Below are 16,906 nucleotides of genomic sequence, written 5' to 3' on the forward strand. Positions count from 1 at the left end.
TCAGAGCAAGCCAAAGCTTGTGAGTCAGGAGAGAGGGCAACAAGAGGCCTTCTGCAGGACGGCTCCGACGCCATAAGAGACTCGGATGGTTGGGATGCCCTTTCCATCCTCAAATGAAGACCTTGCTGTATCATAACGCACTTCAGCCATTATAAGTAAAAAAAAAAAAAATCTTCATCAATAACAACGCTTATCAATACTAAGGGCTATCCTATCCTATATAGTATGTGATATCTGTGGTCCATATAAAATGATATCTCTTTCTCTTGATTTTGTGTTGATATTGTCATGATGTATTAAGTATTAATGTGTACAAAAAACAAGAGCAGTTTAAGCACAGTTCAAAGAGAAACACAGAGACAAAACTTTGCACAAATCTATCCCCTGATATTTGCACCAGATACAAACATACTTTGTATCATATCCTCAAGGTTTACATTCTGTAAAGCAAGGCTGGAAGTGTGACTGATCAATGAAAGGTATGGTATAGAGAGGATTTTTTTGTAATAACTAAGAAGAGAAATCAGAGATAATTACGCAGATTAAAGAAAGAAGACTTTGTTACCGCTTGGTTTTTGTTCAGTCAACTGAGAGGATATGGAGATGAAATGCTGATAAACAGAAATACTGATTTCATTTGGACAATCTTCCTATACACAGTGCTAAATGTAGTTGTTATGAATATGATGGAGTGTTATTATTAATAATTATTATAACTGTTATTGTTATTATTAACAATTATCTTATGATGTGATGTTCTTTTACTTGGTGGGATTTAAGTGTTTATTGTTTTTAGATAACTAGCATTCTCATGACTAGTTGGTTTTTGTTACATCTGGTCATAAATCCAAGTTTTTAAAAACATTCCAAATCTTGATGCATGCCAGCTCCATTTCATTGAGAGGCATTGACAATATGCCTGGATTTAAGGTCATTGATGCCAATGGCCAATCTCCAGCTGTATGTATAGTGCCTAGACATAGGCCTTATGACTTTTTGATCTTAAGTGATTGCTTAGGTTTCCACTCTGGTACAAAAACATCTAGTGAAAAAATCTGCAGCCTTCTAAATGTATGAGTGTAGATAAGGTCTTAAAAAGAGCCAGTGAGGGATAGAGGTGTTTGGGACGGGCCACATGTTATTAATGCCACCAGATAGAGACACTCTGCTGTCTCTGCTATTGCAGCCTGACCCAATAACATATGGGTGGTACACACTAAACCCATGATGCCATAATGTATGTGTGTTTGGATGAATGTTTATAACACAGGTTGGAAAAATGGAGGTTTAATGGAAACCTGAATGTTCTGAGTGCAGTGTCTTTTTCAGGGAAATAGGACAGATGACATACAGTAGTATTAGATTTTTTAATAAAGCCACAAAAGGTCTGTAGCAAAGTCTGTAATATCTCACAAGCCATATCCATTAAAACTCATTACCACAATTTTATAAATGGTTAATCTAATTTGTGCAAGTATTGTATTTTGTATAGCTAGTACAATCAGAATATTTTAACGAGTGATCTCTTCGACATTAATTTGAGGATTCAACAAATTATGTGTTAGTAGTTAATGAATTGTACAGTGCCAAACTCATAACATTTTGTCGTCTTTCTATTGTCACAGCCTACATGGCAACAGGGATATTTCTTTTTCAGGATTGACAACTAAAACACAGGCAAGTAAGTTAAAAGGCAAATTTTCAGAGAGAAATGAATGAATATGGTGTGTGTTTTTTCATTACCATTATGAATTCATTTAGAATGAGGATGGCTAACGGTCAGCTGAAATGTAATACATTATAGACGGTAAATTGTATGAATAGGGACTGTGTCCAATAATGAAATTCACCAATTTATTTTCATGCCTATAAATTTCAAAGTAACCCTTTTGTTATTGTTCAATGCATTGATCCCCTTGGATACAACAGTGACTTACAAAGAATTTGTATAATAAAGTTGGTGGAAAAAAATGTTTTACTGTCATTCATTCAGTCTGAGTTGCTCACACCACATAAATGTTCTTGAAGGATCTTTTACTTTAGTTGTTGTAGTTGAGGGTATGTGGGAAGGAAACATGCCCAACTTATTCGTTATAGAATACAGCCTCCATATCTATTTCTTAAAAAAATCTAATTGATAGGCTGCCAGCAATAAAGACACATGGATGATTGGATCATCCCCGACCTTAGCAGCACATACACCATTTATACTGGTAAGCTATTCCAAACCAAAGGCACTGTTTTCTCTGCAATTCATTGTATGGACAAACACATTCCCATCCATTATGCAAGATTTTAGAAGAATTCCTTGACCAATAGATCTGTTTTACCGTTTCGACCTTTCACTGCATCTTCTTTTAAGGAGGCAAACAAAATCCGATTGTAAAATGCAAAGTGCACTTTATAGGATTGGCCTCTCAACAGTGTTAACATTGTGTGTATCGGACTATATGCCTTAAGACATGTCCTTAAATGGCAGATTCTAAAAAATAATCATGAAACAACTGAGTCTATTGTAAAGGTTCTAGCAAAAGGAAACAGCTGTGTGTTAACATAATGCCTTTTAGCTTTCTAGTGAACAAACAGGTGGGTCTATGATAAAATCCCACATCTTTCCGCTGTAAACTGTTGTAAAAGACACATTAGAAGGCTATACAATTCCAATGGGAGTGAATAACTGAAAAATTAAAATTGTCTTCATATAATTCACCGCTCCAAAACATATGAGTAGCCTACATGGTTAGTCTATATTATACCTAGGCTGGAACCATCTGGTTTTCTTCTCCCATGTCTTTCCTACAGGTCAGAGAGTATGGAGCTCATTTTAAAAAGCTGCTGTGACCGCATTTATTGCACTGAGGCGTAAGAAGGCTTTCATGATCGAGGAGAAGACTGCCGTTGTACCGATATACCACCATCAATGTTACTGGATGTACACAAATGGCGCAAAATAGCGATTGCATTTGGTTTAGGTACTGGCGCCCTTTGATGCATGCAATTATTGTAATTTGCACCTCTCGCCACCAGGAGGGGCGGTGACCTCTCAGGCCTACAGGACAGATTCTGCAGCAGATGAGAAGCACAATGTCATGTAATTTACCTACAGGAGGCTGATATGTAAAGTCTGCAGTGTATTGTGTATCTAAGCTATAGCATACGCTAGAAAATAAAGCAAATGCAGTTCAGTAGGGGTTTGTCCTTAGTGGCACTACCAGAGCCAGACGGCATTTAGTCCTAATGTATTGTCAACTAGCATCGTGCCTGGATTACCTGTGATCTACACACTATCAGATCAGCATCCAATTGTAGATTGTACATCTGCCCACTAAAGTGCTGACCCATGTAAATGATACTAACAACTGCTCATTGTAGCCTACAACTATACTGAAGATGGCATAGATGGTATGCAAATTTGTATGAGACAAATTTATCTCCATGTGAATCTGGGGCTTTTGAGGCCTTTGATGGTCCAGGACCCTGCATGCCTGGTCAACATGATTAACATTGTAACAGAGGCATGATTAGCAACCTTAAAAATCAGAGTGGTGTGGAGATGAAACTATTCATATCGCTCAATTTTGATCAAAATGATTGCACCAAATAAGAGTAAGTGATATGTGAAGATGAAATTTAGCCTGACGTTGAGTTACTGGCCTATTTTCTCACAATTTTGCAAGAACACAATTTATTTTCACATAATAGTCTAATGATAATAATTAACTTTATTTATATAGCATTTTTCAAAACAGATGTTACAAAGTGTACAGGCAGCGAAAGGAACAAAAACAAATACAGTAGTGAGGGAAAGTAAAACAAAAATAACATCTTAATATTAGTGACAATAAAAAAGATAATTAAAGTCAGTAAAGTAAAATTATGAAAGGGCCTTACTGTACAAATGGCCCTTGAGAAGTGATTTAGGGGCCAACACTGATTTAGCTGCAGCTGCTGTCTAACCTCTGGGACAGGACATCCCAGCAAAGGCCCGGTCACCTTTCCTCTTCATCCTGGGTGGATTTAGGAACAGCCTCCCCTGGACGCCATGAGCATCACAGGCACATTTCTTGGATTTATACTAATCATCATATATTGATTCGAAAATTGTATTAGTTGACTTGGGGCCTTGAAGCTCAGGGAGATTATCACTTTTGAACTGGCTCAAAACTGTTGCATGGCTATCATGCTGGGCAGGTACAGGACAGGAGAGACTGGGAAGAGAAAGAGAAGACTTGTCCTTTCTAGCATGAATGACACTAGACATTTATATGGCTTGTTTCTATATTATTTAAATAGTACGTTTGATTAATATTCACTTTGATAGTAGTATTTATTCATATTAATGTCATATGTATTTACAAATAAACCTATACATTTTGTACATCTATTCATTGTCTGGTTTTTGATAACATTATTACTTTGGGTCCTGTCTGTGAGACCCCCACCAGCCTGCATCTCTCTATAATGTGTGGGTTTATACTGATGCTCCATCTAGACCTATGTATATCCTATTTCATGGGTAGTGGACATTTCAAAATATTTGAGTATGCATGCTTGTAAGAAAATTACATTTCAGAATCAAAAGTGCTTTGTCTGTTCTTGACAACAAACCGGCAGTTTTATGTGCGACTGATAAGACGGGTCACTGAAACAATGCAGCCACAATGTTTATAATAGTTAGGTACAGTAGGCCTATAGGCTAAACAGCAGCCATTATGCAGCCCGGTGAAATGTTTTGAACCTCCTATCGAATATGGATACATTTTAACACGGTGGGACACATCGGACTGGCACTCGAATAAGCACATATTATCCAAATGTGCAACATTTTTGGAAGAACATCTCGATTCCAGTAAAATGTGTAAACCGTTCAGACTTGTGAGCTAAGACAGCCGTCCGCGAGCTCCGCTGGTGCTACCCGGAAATATAACAAGGGCCGGAAAGGACCAATGTTAAGTGAGCACACGTCACTCACTTTTACCCAAAAATATTTTCACGGACCATCCAAATATATTTCGGTCGACAAAATCTTTGCTAACTGTTCACTGCTGATGCGGGCTGCTGTTATCAAATGGCGAGGAGGCGTTCACGGCAGCCGTTGGTGTTGATTTCGAGGGAGAACCGTGTAAGCGTTCACCTAGCTCAGCATCAGTGAAAATGGCTCTGGCTAACGAGTGGAAAACAGCACGCAGAAATGGAAGCGGATGGTAGCTAGCTAGATGGTTAGAAGGCGTGACAGGCCTCATCCATCTGCCTGTGCTCTGCAACTGGATGCGTAGGTAAACATTTGCCCAATATACGTTACGCAGATGTATATATAGCGTTAGCAACATAACGTTAGTCGGCATGCATTTGATATTCTGGTTGTGAATGTTAGCTAACGTTAGCCGTACTACTGGTTATGTGGTTTTCTAGATTACGTGTGGCATCAAATAGCCAAACACGCTGAGCCAGTACAAAATAAGACACTAAGGAGAACCGTGAAGTTTTGCATGCAAGCGCGTCCTATTTTTTTTTTTTTTTTTTTTGCAAACGTTAGCCAATACTATTACAGTGTGCCACCGCAAGTGCATGCGTTATTGCTTGTGGCTGTTCTGATAATGTTTACATTGTGCAGCGAGTGTGATACTGATGTTGATTCAGAATTTCTGTCCTTCTTCACAGGATCGCTAATTTACATTAAAATGAGAGGCAATCAAATATGCGATAAATTATCTCCCTCATCTGCCGGGGGAGCTCACTCCCTTATAGGTCCATTTCTCCGATTAAGGGAAACGGTAAGAATATAAGAGGTGAGCAAAATGAGATGCTAAGTTGGTGACTAGGAGTGAAGCCAAATCACTTTCACCTCTTGTCATTTGTAGAATAATGGGAAATTTAAATTTAAATAACAATTTGCCAATGTAGGCTACTGATCGAGAATTGTCAAAGTGTTTTTGAATAGTTAAGAAAATTGAAAATACATCTACTATAATGACTAAATATGGAATGAATCCACCCTGCTCAAATAATGATGATTATCCCTGCTTGGCCTGTTGGTGAAGGGAACTACATTTTGCTATTTAACTAATTTGTCATACTGGTGGTGAGGGTTGGAGCCAGTGACAATAGTTAGTTATCATCTTGATGTGTGTTATGGTCCCACACAGCAGTTGATAATCTGAAATAACCCCCATCTCATCATAATTTGCATTATGCCTACCCTGTTGAGTACACACTATTGACAGACCTATTCCACTAAAAACTTGCATCAAAACATACATGCATTTAGACTACCTTAATTAAAGAAATCACTTTATTATTGGTTGTTACATTAGATTGAAGCACTGACAGTTATTTAGTGTACTGGAAATATTATGCACCTTTGGGAAGAACTGGGATTAAACAAATAGTAATGGTCTAGTTGGACAACTGAACAAATAGCCTATGTTGTGGGTGTGAATATGGTGTCCTGGGGGGCTAGAAAATGTGCTCGGATAAGACCTATCCTAAATGAAGATTGTGACAGAGCAAGCAGTTGGATTTGAATGAAAATAATTAGCATTTTTTTAAGGACTGTTTAACCTGTAAACATGCACTACTGTCTCACATATCCAGAAATGAAATACTTTTGCCTGGTCTCAGTGAACAGTTCCACAGAGAAATGGAAAAGCTGGATAAGGTGACTGACAGTGCCCCAATTGTATTCAAATTATGTATCAGAACTGATTGCAGTACTGTCAGATATAAAACCAGTCTCCGTTTCATTGTCAGTGTAGCAGCTCCAAGGTGTGCATTGGTATGCCTTTCAAATACTAATGATAATAGTTCTCAGGTTTAGTAAGACAATAAAAAACATAGTTCTTAGGTTTCTAACTTTGGGAGAGTGTTGTTCATGTTCTCAAACCGTTGTAGTCAACGTAGTCAACCGTTGGTGAGGCCATAAGAAAAATATGAGTAAAATCTTAAACTGAGTGATATGTCCATTTAGATTTTCATTCTTTGGGAACTTGTGGATTGCATTATGCATTAAAGGGTAACTCTGGTTATACTCAACCTGGGCCTTATTTTACTAGTTCTCGCCATTGTTACGATTGCGAAAAAGCGATTGAAACACGTCCTTTCAACACAATTGCACCCACACTGCAATGGGACCTGCCTACATCTGATTTTCCAATTATCTGATGCCTGAAAATTGCATATATTGCGGTATTAGACATGTTATTTTAACTAGCGTGGGCTAGTTAATTGGCAACTAGACCGTTCAAGTACTCTGATGCTGTGTTCCTGTCATCAGATTTTCAGCAAATAAGAACTGCCGACTGGGAAAAACCGTTCACATCAACCTCCTAGTTGTAATTACAGGTAGGGTATATGAGAATTTTTTGTGGGCTCCGATATCTCCCACCTGGCATCAGGAATTGCAGAAGTGAGTCAACACCAGCACTAAATATAGCAGGGAATCCACTGATGTCAGCAGTCCAAGGTATTAAAAATCTAAATCACTTGAAATTGTAGTTATTATATTGAAATTATAGTTCTATTCACACTAATACAATCAACCGTACTAACAAACAGCAAAAAATATCTGCTGTAGTTTGTTTATGGTTGATTTTAAATACAAAAATATAAATGATTTTGAATGTTGGCGTTCCAACAAGTAAAACACGTGAATGCTTTCAAGCTGAAGCAGCAAAATCCCCTTCTAATGATATGATATTCATTTGAGAGAAGACAGGCAGCCTGCAAAACAAAGAAGTGTGTGAGCAACGCTAAAAAGTATCAAATGGACTATTATAACTGAAATGTTGTGATAATTGTTCAATCATAGCTATTTAAAGACATGTAACGGTCGTGTGAGTGTTATTGTTTTGAAAGTGTGTGTTTTAATTGCTTTCTGGGTTCAACTGTGGAAGATTGCGTTGGCCCTCTGGGTGTGTGTTGGAGAGAAGTGTGAAAGAGAACTGGAGGTATGTAAAGCTCTGCAGTGCAGTAAGTGACGAAAACGATCAACATGATGGAAAAAAACTAGGAAAATAAGGCCCTGGTTGGAAATACCTGGAATTATCCTTTAACCAATGAATGATGAAATAGAAGCGTATGTGACTAGGGCACAATTTCATACTTGAGAGGGCAAGGTACAGTATTTAGATTCAAATAAATGCTTTATTATAATAGGTTTGTGCGTTTATAAAATGCATAGATACCATGGTGGCTTGGTTCTGTTGTGCCCTATATACTGGAAAAAAAAACATGTATACTGGCCGAGATCCCCACACGTACGTATATATCTCAACTGAGAGGACAAAATACAGTGTCCGGGGTGTTACGGCACCGCTAGAGCATGTAAGGGTTAAGGGGATAGGTAACCTAACCTATAATATGATAATATGTTGACATATATTAGATCACTATCACCAAAGTAGCTCTGTTGAATAATCAACCTCTACCTCCTTTCACCATGAACTCCTTTTGCTTTGTGGCAGAGGTCATCTGTGAGCATCCAGATAACTTGCTAAATGCAATGGTAAATATGAAATGTGAATCTTAAAATGTTAGAGAGCATGATAAACCAAGCTAACAGCAAAAGGAGTCTGGTTATACTACAGTCCAACAGAACCACCTCAGAGTAAGCGATTATAAAATATGAAATATATGTATTTAGAAACTTGACCACCACACAATGATTTTTAACCTGCTGAGGTGGCTGAAAATGTCAAAAATCTTAAAGGGATACCATGACATGTTGAATTTACAAAATGTCAAAGTATTCTGCTGAAATTAGCAGCATCTCATTGTGCGACTTTCCACCCTGGTCAGCTTAAGTACTTGGATTCGTAATTACAGTGTTGAGATGCATCAGTTGAAATGACCGTACCACCTTATGTAGGCCATTTGAATGATTACAGTTACGTATCTCTCATCATATACCTCAAGTTGGGAATCTTTGGTGCAGTTCTTATTAACATAATTTTCAGATATCTTATGGTCTTACAAGATAGACAGATACAGACTTAAGTGAATGCTCTACATATAAATATTAAAAATCACCTTAATGGATGGAACGCCTACTAATAGGTTCAGAACCACTATTTCTTTGAAATCAATAATTAGAATTGGAATATTGGCTAGGGACAGTAAATACAAACATTTTATTCAAAATTACTCTCCAGTTCCCTTCTATGATTTTTCTCTTTTCTGAATTTTGTGTTTTTCAGTTGTAGGAACCTCTTGGCTGAACGGGGATGAGGAAACTTGCGTAGATGAAGGAAAACAATGTCAACACAGTAACTGTCAAAGGAAACAAGGAGATGTCATTTGAACTGCTTCTAAATAAAAACTATTCTGTCCAATTTTGAAATAAGTTGGAGTCCATCTAGAAATCAAAAAAGACCCATAAACGTGTCCCCCACTTGTCCCTTCTCCTTTTGGATGGAGAGTGGAGGCAGTGGACGATCAGGAGGAAGTAGCAGCAGTCGAAGTACACGATCAGGAGGGAGTAGCAGCGGTGCCACTGGAAGGAATTTAGAATCAAGCCGAGATTCGAGCAGTTCCAGAGGAAGCAGTAGTGTAACGTCACCCTTAGGGCGAAGCTCGACTGTTAGCAGTGGTGGGATCATCGTTGCCGCTCCTGGCGCTGGAGGTGTGGCCCCTGCACCCCCATGTGCCAGTGAGTGGGAAATGTTCCAGTTTGGAAAATACAATTTGGACATTATAGAGATGTTAAGTGGGCACCAGGCCCACCCGTTCAAAGGCCTTAGTTTAGATCGACAACTACAGCATCAACAGCAAGTGCAACTTCACCAGCATCAACTCCAGCAGCAGCAGCAGCAGCAGCAACAACAGGCTGAATCTTCTGGAGCTCTTCTGTCTGGACTCGGCTTGGGCGCCCTCCAGGGGTCTAGAGGTAACGCCTTTTCTGATTCTGCCTCCATTTTTGCCAAGATGAGTGCCCCTCCTCCCCCACCTCTACAACAACAGCCTTCCTCATCTCAGAGCTCACGCTCAAAGTCGAGCAAGATGAGTAGCAGCAGCTCAAGTCATTCTTCAGGCTATCCACAGTTCTTACGTTCCTTCCACCCATCTGAGGCAGCACTAGCACAAGAGCAGTTACACCCAGGCGTAGGCCGCTTTGAGCACTTTGCTGGGGGAAGTAGCAGTAGTGGGAGTGCTGGGGGATTAGGAGGATTAGTAACATCTGCACCTCCACCCCCTCCTCCCCTGCATCCTGGCCTTTCTGTCCCTCAAGCATCACCTGGCCCCTCCTCTTCTTCTCCTTCCCCTTCGAGCTCTGTGGCCACCTCCAACAACCCTTCTAGCAGCAGTGCAGTCAGCTCACTGGGGCATCAGCTTGTTGGGGCCCAATCTGATGCACGGAGCCTTCACCAACAGTTTAGTTGCATGTTAGCTGCTAATCAGTATTTCCTCTCTGGGGTGCCTGCCAATGCTAGCCTAGAGCAATTTCTGGTTCAGCAGGGAACCCACAACCACTTGGGGATTGGTTTAAGTCAAACAGGTGCAGAGTCTAGTACTAGCCTTGCTCCGCCTCCAGCTTTGCATTCTTCTCACTCACATGGCCACTCCACTCCCCAGCCACAGCAGGCTCCACAGCAGCCTCCACAGCAGCAACAGCTGCCACCTCACACCCTGTCTCACCCTCACTCTCATTCTCATCCTCATCACCCGCTCCACCCAGGCTCTCAGCCCTCATCCCTAGGTAGTTTTGACTTCCAGGGCATCCCTGTTCTCTCATCAAATCAAATAGCTTCTCTAATGCAACAGGAAGCAGGTTTGCCCCTCCCTTTGCCACTTCATTTATCCTTGTCAAAGGATGATGGTAAAGGGGAAAGCAGTGGAGGTGGAAGCAGTAGCAGCAGTAGGAGGAAGAAAGCTATGGCCGGCTATTTGCCACAGAGAAAATCTGAAAGCAGTAGTAATAGCAGCAGTAGCCATGGCCACAGCAGCCACAGTGGGAATCCCAATACTGCTAGTAGTGGAGGAGGGCTTAGCCACAGTCAGCCCCCAGCTTTAATTGGGAGTGGGGTCGGTATGTCAAATATGGGAGGGGACCCATCATCCCTCCTTGCCTCATCATCTTCATCCTCATCAGTGGTTTCTTCCTCTTCCTCCTCTGCTCCCTCTTCCACTGCTGCCTCAGTGCTGGTTACTAATGATTCTCACCTTTCTAAACCTGATAACCAGAGCTCCATGCAGCCCAACCCCACACAGCCTGATGCAGACCCCATTTATAACTGTGGAGAATGTGGCAAAACCTTTACTCACCTGTCAAGCCTTCGCAGGCATTTGCGCATGCATGAGCCAACTGCAGCAGGTACTAGCAATACTGCCACAACTGGCCCAAACCCAATTCACATCAAAACACAATCTGACCCAAGCCTTCCCCACTCCACCCAAGATACTTCTCAGCCCCCATCCAATTCTTGTCCTAGCCCAGACAAAATCTTCAGTTGCTCTGATTGTGGCAAAGGCTTTAAGAAAAAAGGGCACCTTCTGCAACATGGTGTAATACACTCTTCAGCCCGCCCATATGGCTGCTCCACCTGCTCTCGGGCTTTCAATCGTAGAGAGTCATTGACACGCCATGAGAAGATTCATGAGGAAAAGCCATTCCGTTGTCCAGCCTGTGGTCGTTCCTTCCGTGAGAGCACCTCTCTACTCAACCATGCTGCCTCAGGCACCTGCGGCAAGCCAGGTAGGGGACCCAAACAACGGGGCAGCAAGACGGGAACTGATGGGGAGGAAAGAGTGGGTGGAGGGGGTGGAGGAGGTAATGGTGGAGGGGGAACTTATCAGAGCAATAGAGGTGTAATTTATGGGAAAACTGAGGAGGAAGATGGTGTGATCATTGTTGGGGAAGGAGAACCAAAATCAGGTTTAGGGTGTGATGGTCTATTTCAGGCTGGAAGGGGAGGGAATTCTAATGACAGGGAGAGAACAGATGGTAAATACCCCACTGACTACTCTCGGAATCGTTACACAGGCTACCACGACGATCACCGTTCTCAAGGCAATCCATCTCCATGCTACTCTGGTGCCTCCCCCTGTGGAAGTGGGATGGCGGGCCCAGCTCTGAGAAAGGCACCTTTGGCCCCAACACTGCATCCTCACCCACAGAGCCAAAACCAACATCACCATCAGCAGCAACAGCCCCACCTGCCCCTGTCCTCTCTACTGGATGACTCGGAGGATGATGTCACTAGCTCTGTCAATAATGCTATCTCTGCTATAACAGCAGCCAGCAGCAGTGGGAACAGAGGAGATGATAGAGGCGATATCATAGGGGGCCTGTTGGGGGGCCTCGGTTTAGGTCCTCTGGGGTCACCTTCATCAACATCTGGTATGGATAAAAATTTCAGAGGTGGGGGGAACCAGGAGGTCATGAGCAGTAACCCACAGAATACTGCTGCCAAACCAAAACGTCCCCGCAAACCCAGAGCTAAGAAAGATGCAGCAGCTGGTGGACAGCCCCCCAAACGCAGGCAATACACCCCTAGACCTGGGCCCAGTGGGCTCCCACGTCCTTATCTCTGCAGTGTCTGCGGCAAGGGATTTGCACGTCGTGAGACCCTACGTAGGCACGACCGCATCCATACTGGAGAAAAGCCTCACCACTGCACTGTTTGTGGAAAATATTTCCGAGAGGCCTTCCACCTCAGCAAACATCAGACAGTCCACTCTGGGGCAAAAAATTACAAATGCAGCATCTGTGGGAAAGAGTTTGGTTACTCACAGAGCCTCAGGAGGCACAGTAAACTCCATCAGAAAGGAGAGCTGGAAGAAGTACCCACAACACCAGCTGCAGAGAACCTTAACAGCTTTAACCCGAACCCTCAATGTAGCGTGGCCCAAGACAGGAGCCAGAACCAAGCAAACACCACCTCCTACTACTCGTATCCTCAAGACATCAAGCCTCAAGACTCCAACACCCAGCCCCCGCCCCCACCCCTGCCCCTGCCCCTGCCCCTGCCCCTGCCCCAGCCCCTGCCCCTGCCCCAGCCCCTGCCCCTGCCCCTGCCCCAGCCCCAGCCTCAGCCCCCGCCCCGACTTTACACCTGTGCTATATGTTGGAAGTCGTTCCGCCATCACTTCCATCTGACCGCCCATCACCAAACGGTTCATGAAGGTGGGGGTGAAAAGCTCTTCTGCTGTGACGTATGTGGGAAAGCCTTTGCTTACTCCAATAGCCTCACTCGACATAGGCAATCACAGCACGGGCTGACCCGTACTGAACAGTCTAACCCACAAGAGGGTAGCAGTGGATCAGGAGACAACAGAGGTGGGGGTGATGTTGGTCAATCTACATCAGAGAGTGAGGCTGCCACCAATGCCCTGTTACAGATGGCTCCTTCCAGTGAAGGCCATGGAGGGCAGAGTCATAGCGTAGTCACTCATAGTCACCAACAGCCTCCCCCACAACCACCAGCTGGTTACTCTCCCCTTTTTTATGATGCTGCAGCAGCCCAATCCTCAGCCTCTAATGCCCCGCCTTACTCACAGCCTCTGCCCCCAAACTCCACAATCATGCCCCCCCAGCACCAGCATTCCCCAGCAGGGGTGAAAGGGGAGCATATTTACCCAGCAGGATCCCGTAGTCATACTCTTCATACCACAGCCCCGTTCCAGCCCCTGACGGAACTGCCTTCCACTGAACATCATCATCTTCATCATCATCACCCGCATCATCATCACCATCATCATCTGTTGAGTATCCAGTCCCACCAACATCGTGAACAGAGCATCCAGTCACCACCTGATGAAATGAGGCGGCACAAGAAAAAAAAAAAAAAGTCCGACAGGAGAGATCGCAGGGGGAACAGATGGGAACCCTCAGATTTAGTCAGATTTGATGGAAGCACAAGGAAGAGAAAGATAGGTTCTTTAATAAGAAGGCAGTTGAAGAAGAAGAAACAAGGCTCTCTTCTCTTGAAGATTAGGCGAGGGGGGGAACCAGGAGGGGGTGGGTATAAGCTCGTCAACACTGGTGGAATGAAGATGCAGATCCTGTCGTCACTCAAAGTCCCTGTGAAACGATTTGGCTGTCCTATATGCCCCAATTCAGTGTTTTCCCGTCAAGCGGGGCTGCTAGTCCACATGGCAGTTAAACACCCGCAAAGAGTCATGACCACCCAGGAGCGACTAAGGTGCAGTGTATGTGGGAAGCAGTCTCACAGGCTTTTGGCAGCCTTCATCCATCGGGCCTCCCATCGAGCCAGAGGGTCTTTTTCCTGCCGACGCTGCTCTGCTCGCTTCTGGAATGCTACACTCCTCCACAGGCACAAGGTGTCCTGCCGTCGCAGGGCCAAAGGACTGCAGCGAGGAGCTACTAGCCTGAAGCTCTCAAAGAGGCAAGGAGAGAGAAACAACCGAGAGGGTCAGGGGGAGATGTCGTCCCTACAGGGAGCGTTCAGATACTGAGCATCCTGGTATCTGAAAGAGTGGCATACAAAAGGAATATTTTAGTTCTAAAATGGGAAGATGAGTTGAAAAGGGACTTAAAAAAGGCATTTGATGCCTTTGAGAGCATTTGCCTGGTGTCTGTGTTGACATCTACTCTGCTGACTATTAGAATGAGTGTGTTAACAACTACTGTAGAGCATCCTATAAAATATCACCTGAAATTCTTCCAAATTGTATTGGAAGATGTTTCAAAGATGTGACTGTTTCCATAGGATCATTAACCCCTTAAGTGCATTGACACTATGCTTGGCTGACACTGTGCAGTTACTAGACAAGTTTAGGTGACATGACCTGCTAATGTATCTCTCTTCCCCATATCCTCACTAGCATCCCTGCTACACCTCTTGCTGTATGATAAACGTCTCTGCTGTGTACTTTGTCTTGTTGTTGTTCACTTAGAGGCTCTCTGAGGATTTTTTAAAAATGTAAAGTGCATTTATTAGGAGTAGGGACATGGGGACAAAGACATTTGTTGATAGTTTGTCAGTGCATGTTTGTTCTCTGGTCAGTTTTTTGCTGAGGTTGTGAATTCACTCCTACAGTATGTGATGGTTTATTCAGTATATCCCCAAAGGTTTTTAGTGTAAACTTGATTTGAAAGTTGCTCAATATTCCCTAGTGATTTGATCACATATAGAAAAAAGACAACATTGCTAGTAATAAGCTGTACAAGGATCCCTCTCCTGCCAAAATGAAGAAACTTACAAAAAGCCTTGCTTATCATGTTCACTTTACTTCATTTATTTGAGATATTATTCATAGCTTTTATACCAAGAGATTGAATACAGGTTAAACAAGTGGACTGTAACACGTGTTTATCTCATGTTATTTGTATGCTCTTTTTAGCAGTGATTATTTCTACTTCACAGTGCGTTAATGACAAGGACCTATCATCATAGAAGCAAATGTATTATTCCATGTATTTATGTGTGTAACCCAATCAGTCTACATGCCAATCTTATACTTAATCCCTTCTACCTTTTACTCTTTTTGCTGAGTTGCAATCATGTTCTTACCCTGTCAAGCCTTGTTTTTTTCTTCTAAAGAAAAAAGAAAAAATAAGTTTTAAGTACATTCTGTCACTTTATTCACTTAAGAAATGTTCATACCCCTGTCAAGCCTTGTTTTTTTTCTTCTAAAGAAAAAAGAAAATGATAGTTCTAAGTAGATTTCTATCACTTTATTTACTGAGAAGTCAGTAGTTGATTATATTTCGGCATTGAATAAACCATAAGTGTTATCATTTGTTTTCCTTTCATTTTTCATTCAGTTATGACCTGCAGTATCCTGAAGACGATACAAACTGCTAGTTATTGAATATAAGTAAGTTGTAACTGTTACCAAAGTCAGTATTGAAGTTTCACAATTATATTTAGCTTTATGTCCTTTGTGAAGTTCATATCACTCTGTGGATTAAATGGATTTCAGGATGTAGTGGATATACCAATAAATTTTATTCAAGTACAGGCCTACCCATGTCATTGGGAAGATTACTCCAGGTCAATGAGTTGTTTTCAATCATTACATTTTACAGTATATGATCACCATACAGGAAATAAATGGCTGTGTAAAACCTCTCACTCTATTCCATTTCCACAAGATGGCAGTAAGCAACTCATTTATGCTGTATTCTTGCCCTTGTGTGGTTGAGTGTGGCAGTCACATGGATTTTACACTGATAGGGTTTGGACTCAAGGGGCAGAATGTTGTCTGTCTATGTGTGAAGTGTGCATGGGTGTGTGTGTGTGTGTGTGTGTGTGTGCTGTTTGTGTATGCAAGTTGTTTACTAGAAGATGAATGCCACCAAAAAGACAAAGTAAACAAATTGCTTGAACAACTGCATTCAATTATTATAACAAGTTAAATTGAGCCACACTTAAATGTAACTGGACATAGCTTGGGAAAAATGTGTGATAATTTGAGTTGCTTGTCCTGCCTTCCTGATGTCCAGACACAGATTTGCGTTCACTCTCTCTCTGATGCTTACTTCAGTAATACTTTTAAGTGTGGTAATATATTTGGTTTAAGACTGAACTTCAGTGTCCCTTATGAGGGAAATTATAGAATGAGAAACTATCTCTCTTTGTATGCTACTTAGTCAAATTCACTGCCCTGGTAGAAATATTATGACAAATTCAAAAGTATTTTCTTTAATTAGTTTATTTGTTAATGACCATCTAGCATGTTACCAGATCCATGATAAATCTGGAGAAGGGGATCATGAATGACAAGTACAACAATGGTTTATGGGACAAGTAAGTGTAACAAATTTAATGATTTGGTAAAGTCACACGTTAGTTCAATGGGTTGCATCCATTTGTAGCGCTTGCAAACAACACTGGAAAAGGGCTGAACGGGGGTACAGCTGCTTTTAGCATGGTTCTCCCTAAAAACACATTCTGCCAAGTTTTAAAGCAAATAAACACTTAAGTATTATGACTAAATATTCAAC

The 16,906-nt window shown here is 42.0% G+C and overlaps 1 protein-coding gene across 6 annotated transcripts; it reads left to right on the plus strand.

The window, feature by feature from the left end:
• Nucleotides 1–4,966: 4,966 nt before the first annotated feature.
• LOC139658023 (uncharacterized) lies at nt 4,967–15,653 on the plus strand. Of its 6 annotated transcripts, XM_071536040.1 has the most exons (4): nt 4,967–5,276; nt 5,662–5,789; nt 9,195–11,689; nt 11,978–15,653. In XM_071536040.1, the coding sequence occupies exons 3-4, from the start codon at nt 9,409–9,411 to the stop codon at nt 14,410–14,412; spliced, it is 4,716 nt and encodes a 1,571-aa protein (XP_071392141.1). In that variant the 5' UTR covers nt 4,967–5,276; nt 5,662–5,789; nt 9,195–9,408; the 3' UTR covers nt 14,413–15,653. The 6 variants fall into 6 exon arrangements, with proteins under 6 accessions (XP_071392141.1, XP_071392136.1, XP_071392138.1 ...); XM_071536035.1 differs by having other exon boundaries at nt 9,195–15,653; XM_071536037.1 differs by having other exon boundaries at nt 5,662–5,774; nt 9,195–15,653.
• Nucleotides 15,654–16,906: the final 1,253 nt, after the last annotated feature.

This window comes from Centroberyx affinis, unplaced genomic scaffold (assembly GCF_046629955.1).
Source record: "Centroberyx affinis isolate AG114_WGS23_722 - 3 ecotype Tasmania unplaced genomic scaffold, CSIRO-AGI_Caff_v1 ptg002815l_1, whole genome shotgun sequence".
NCBI classification, from domain to species: domain Eukaryota; kingdom Metazoa; phylum Chordata; class Actinopteri; order Beryciformes; family Berycidae; genus Centroberyx; species Centroberyx affinis.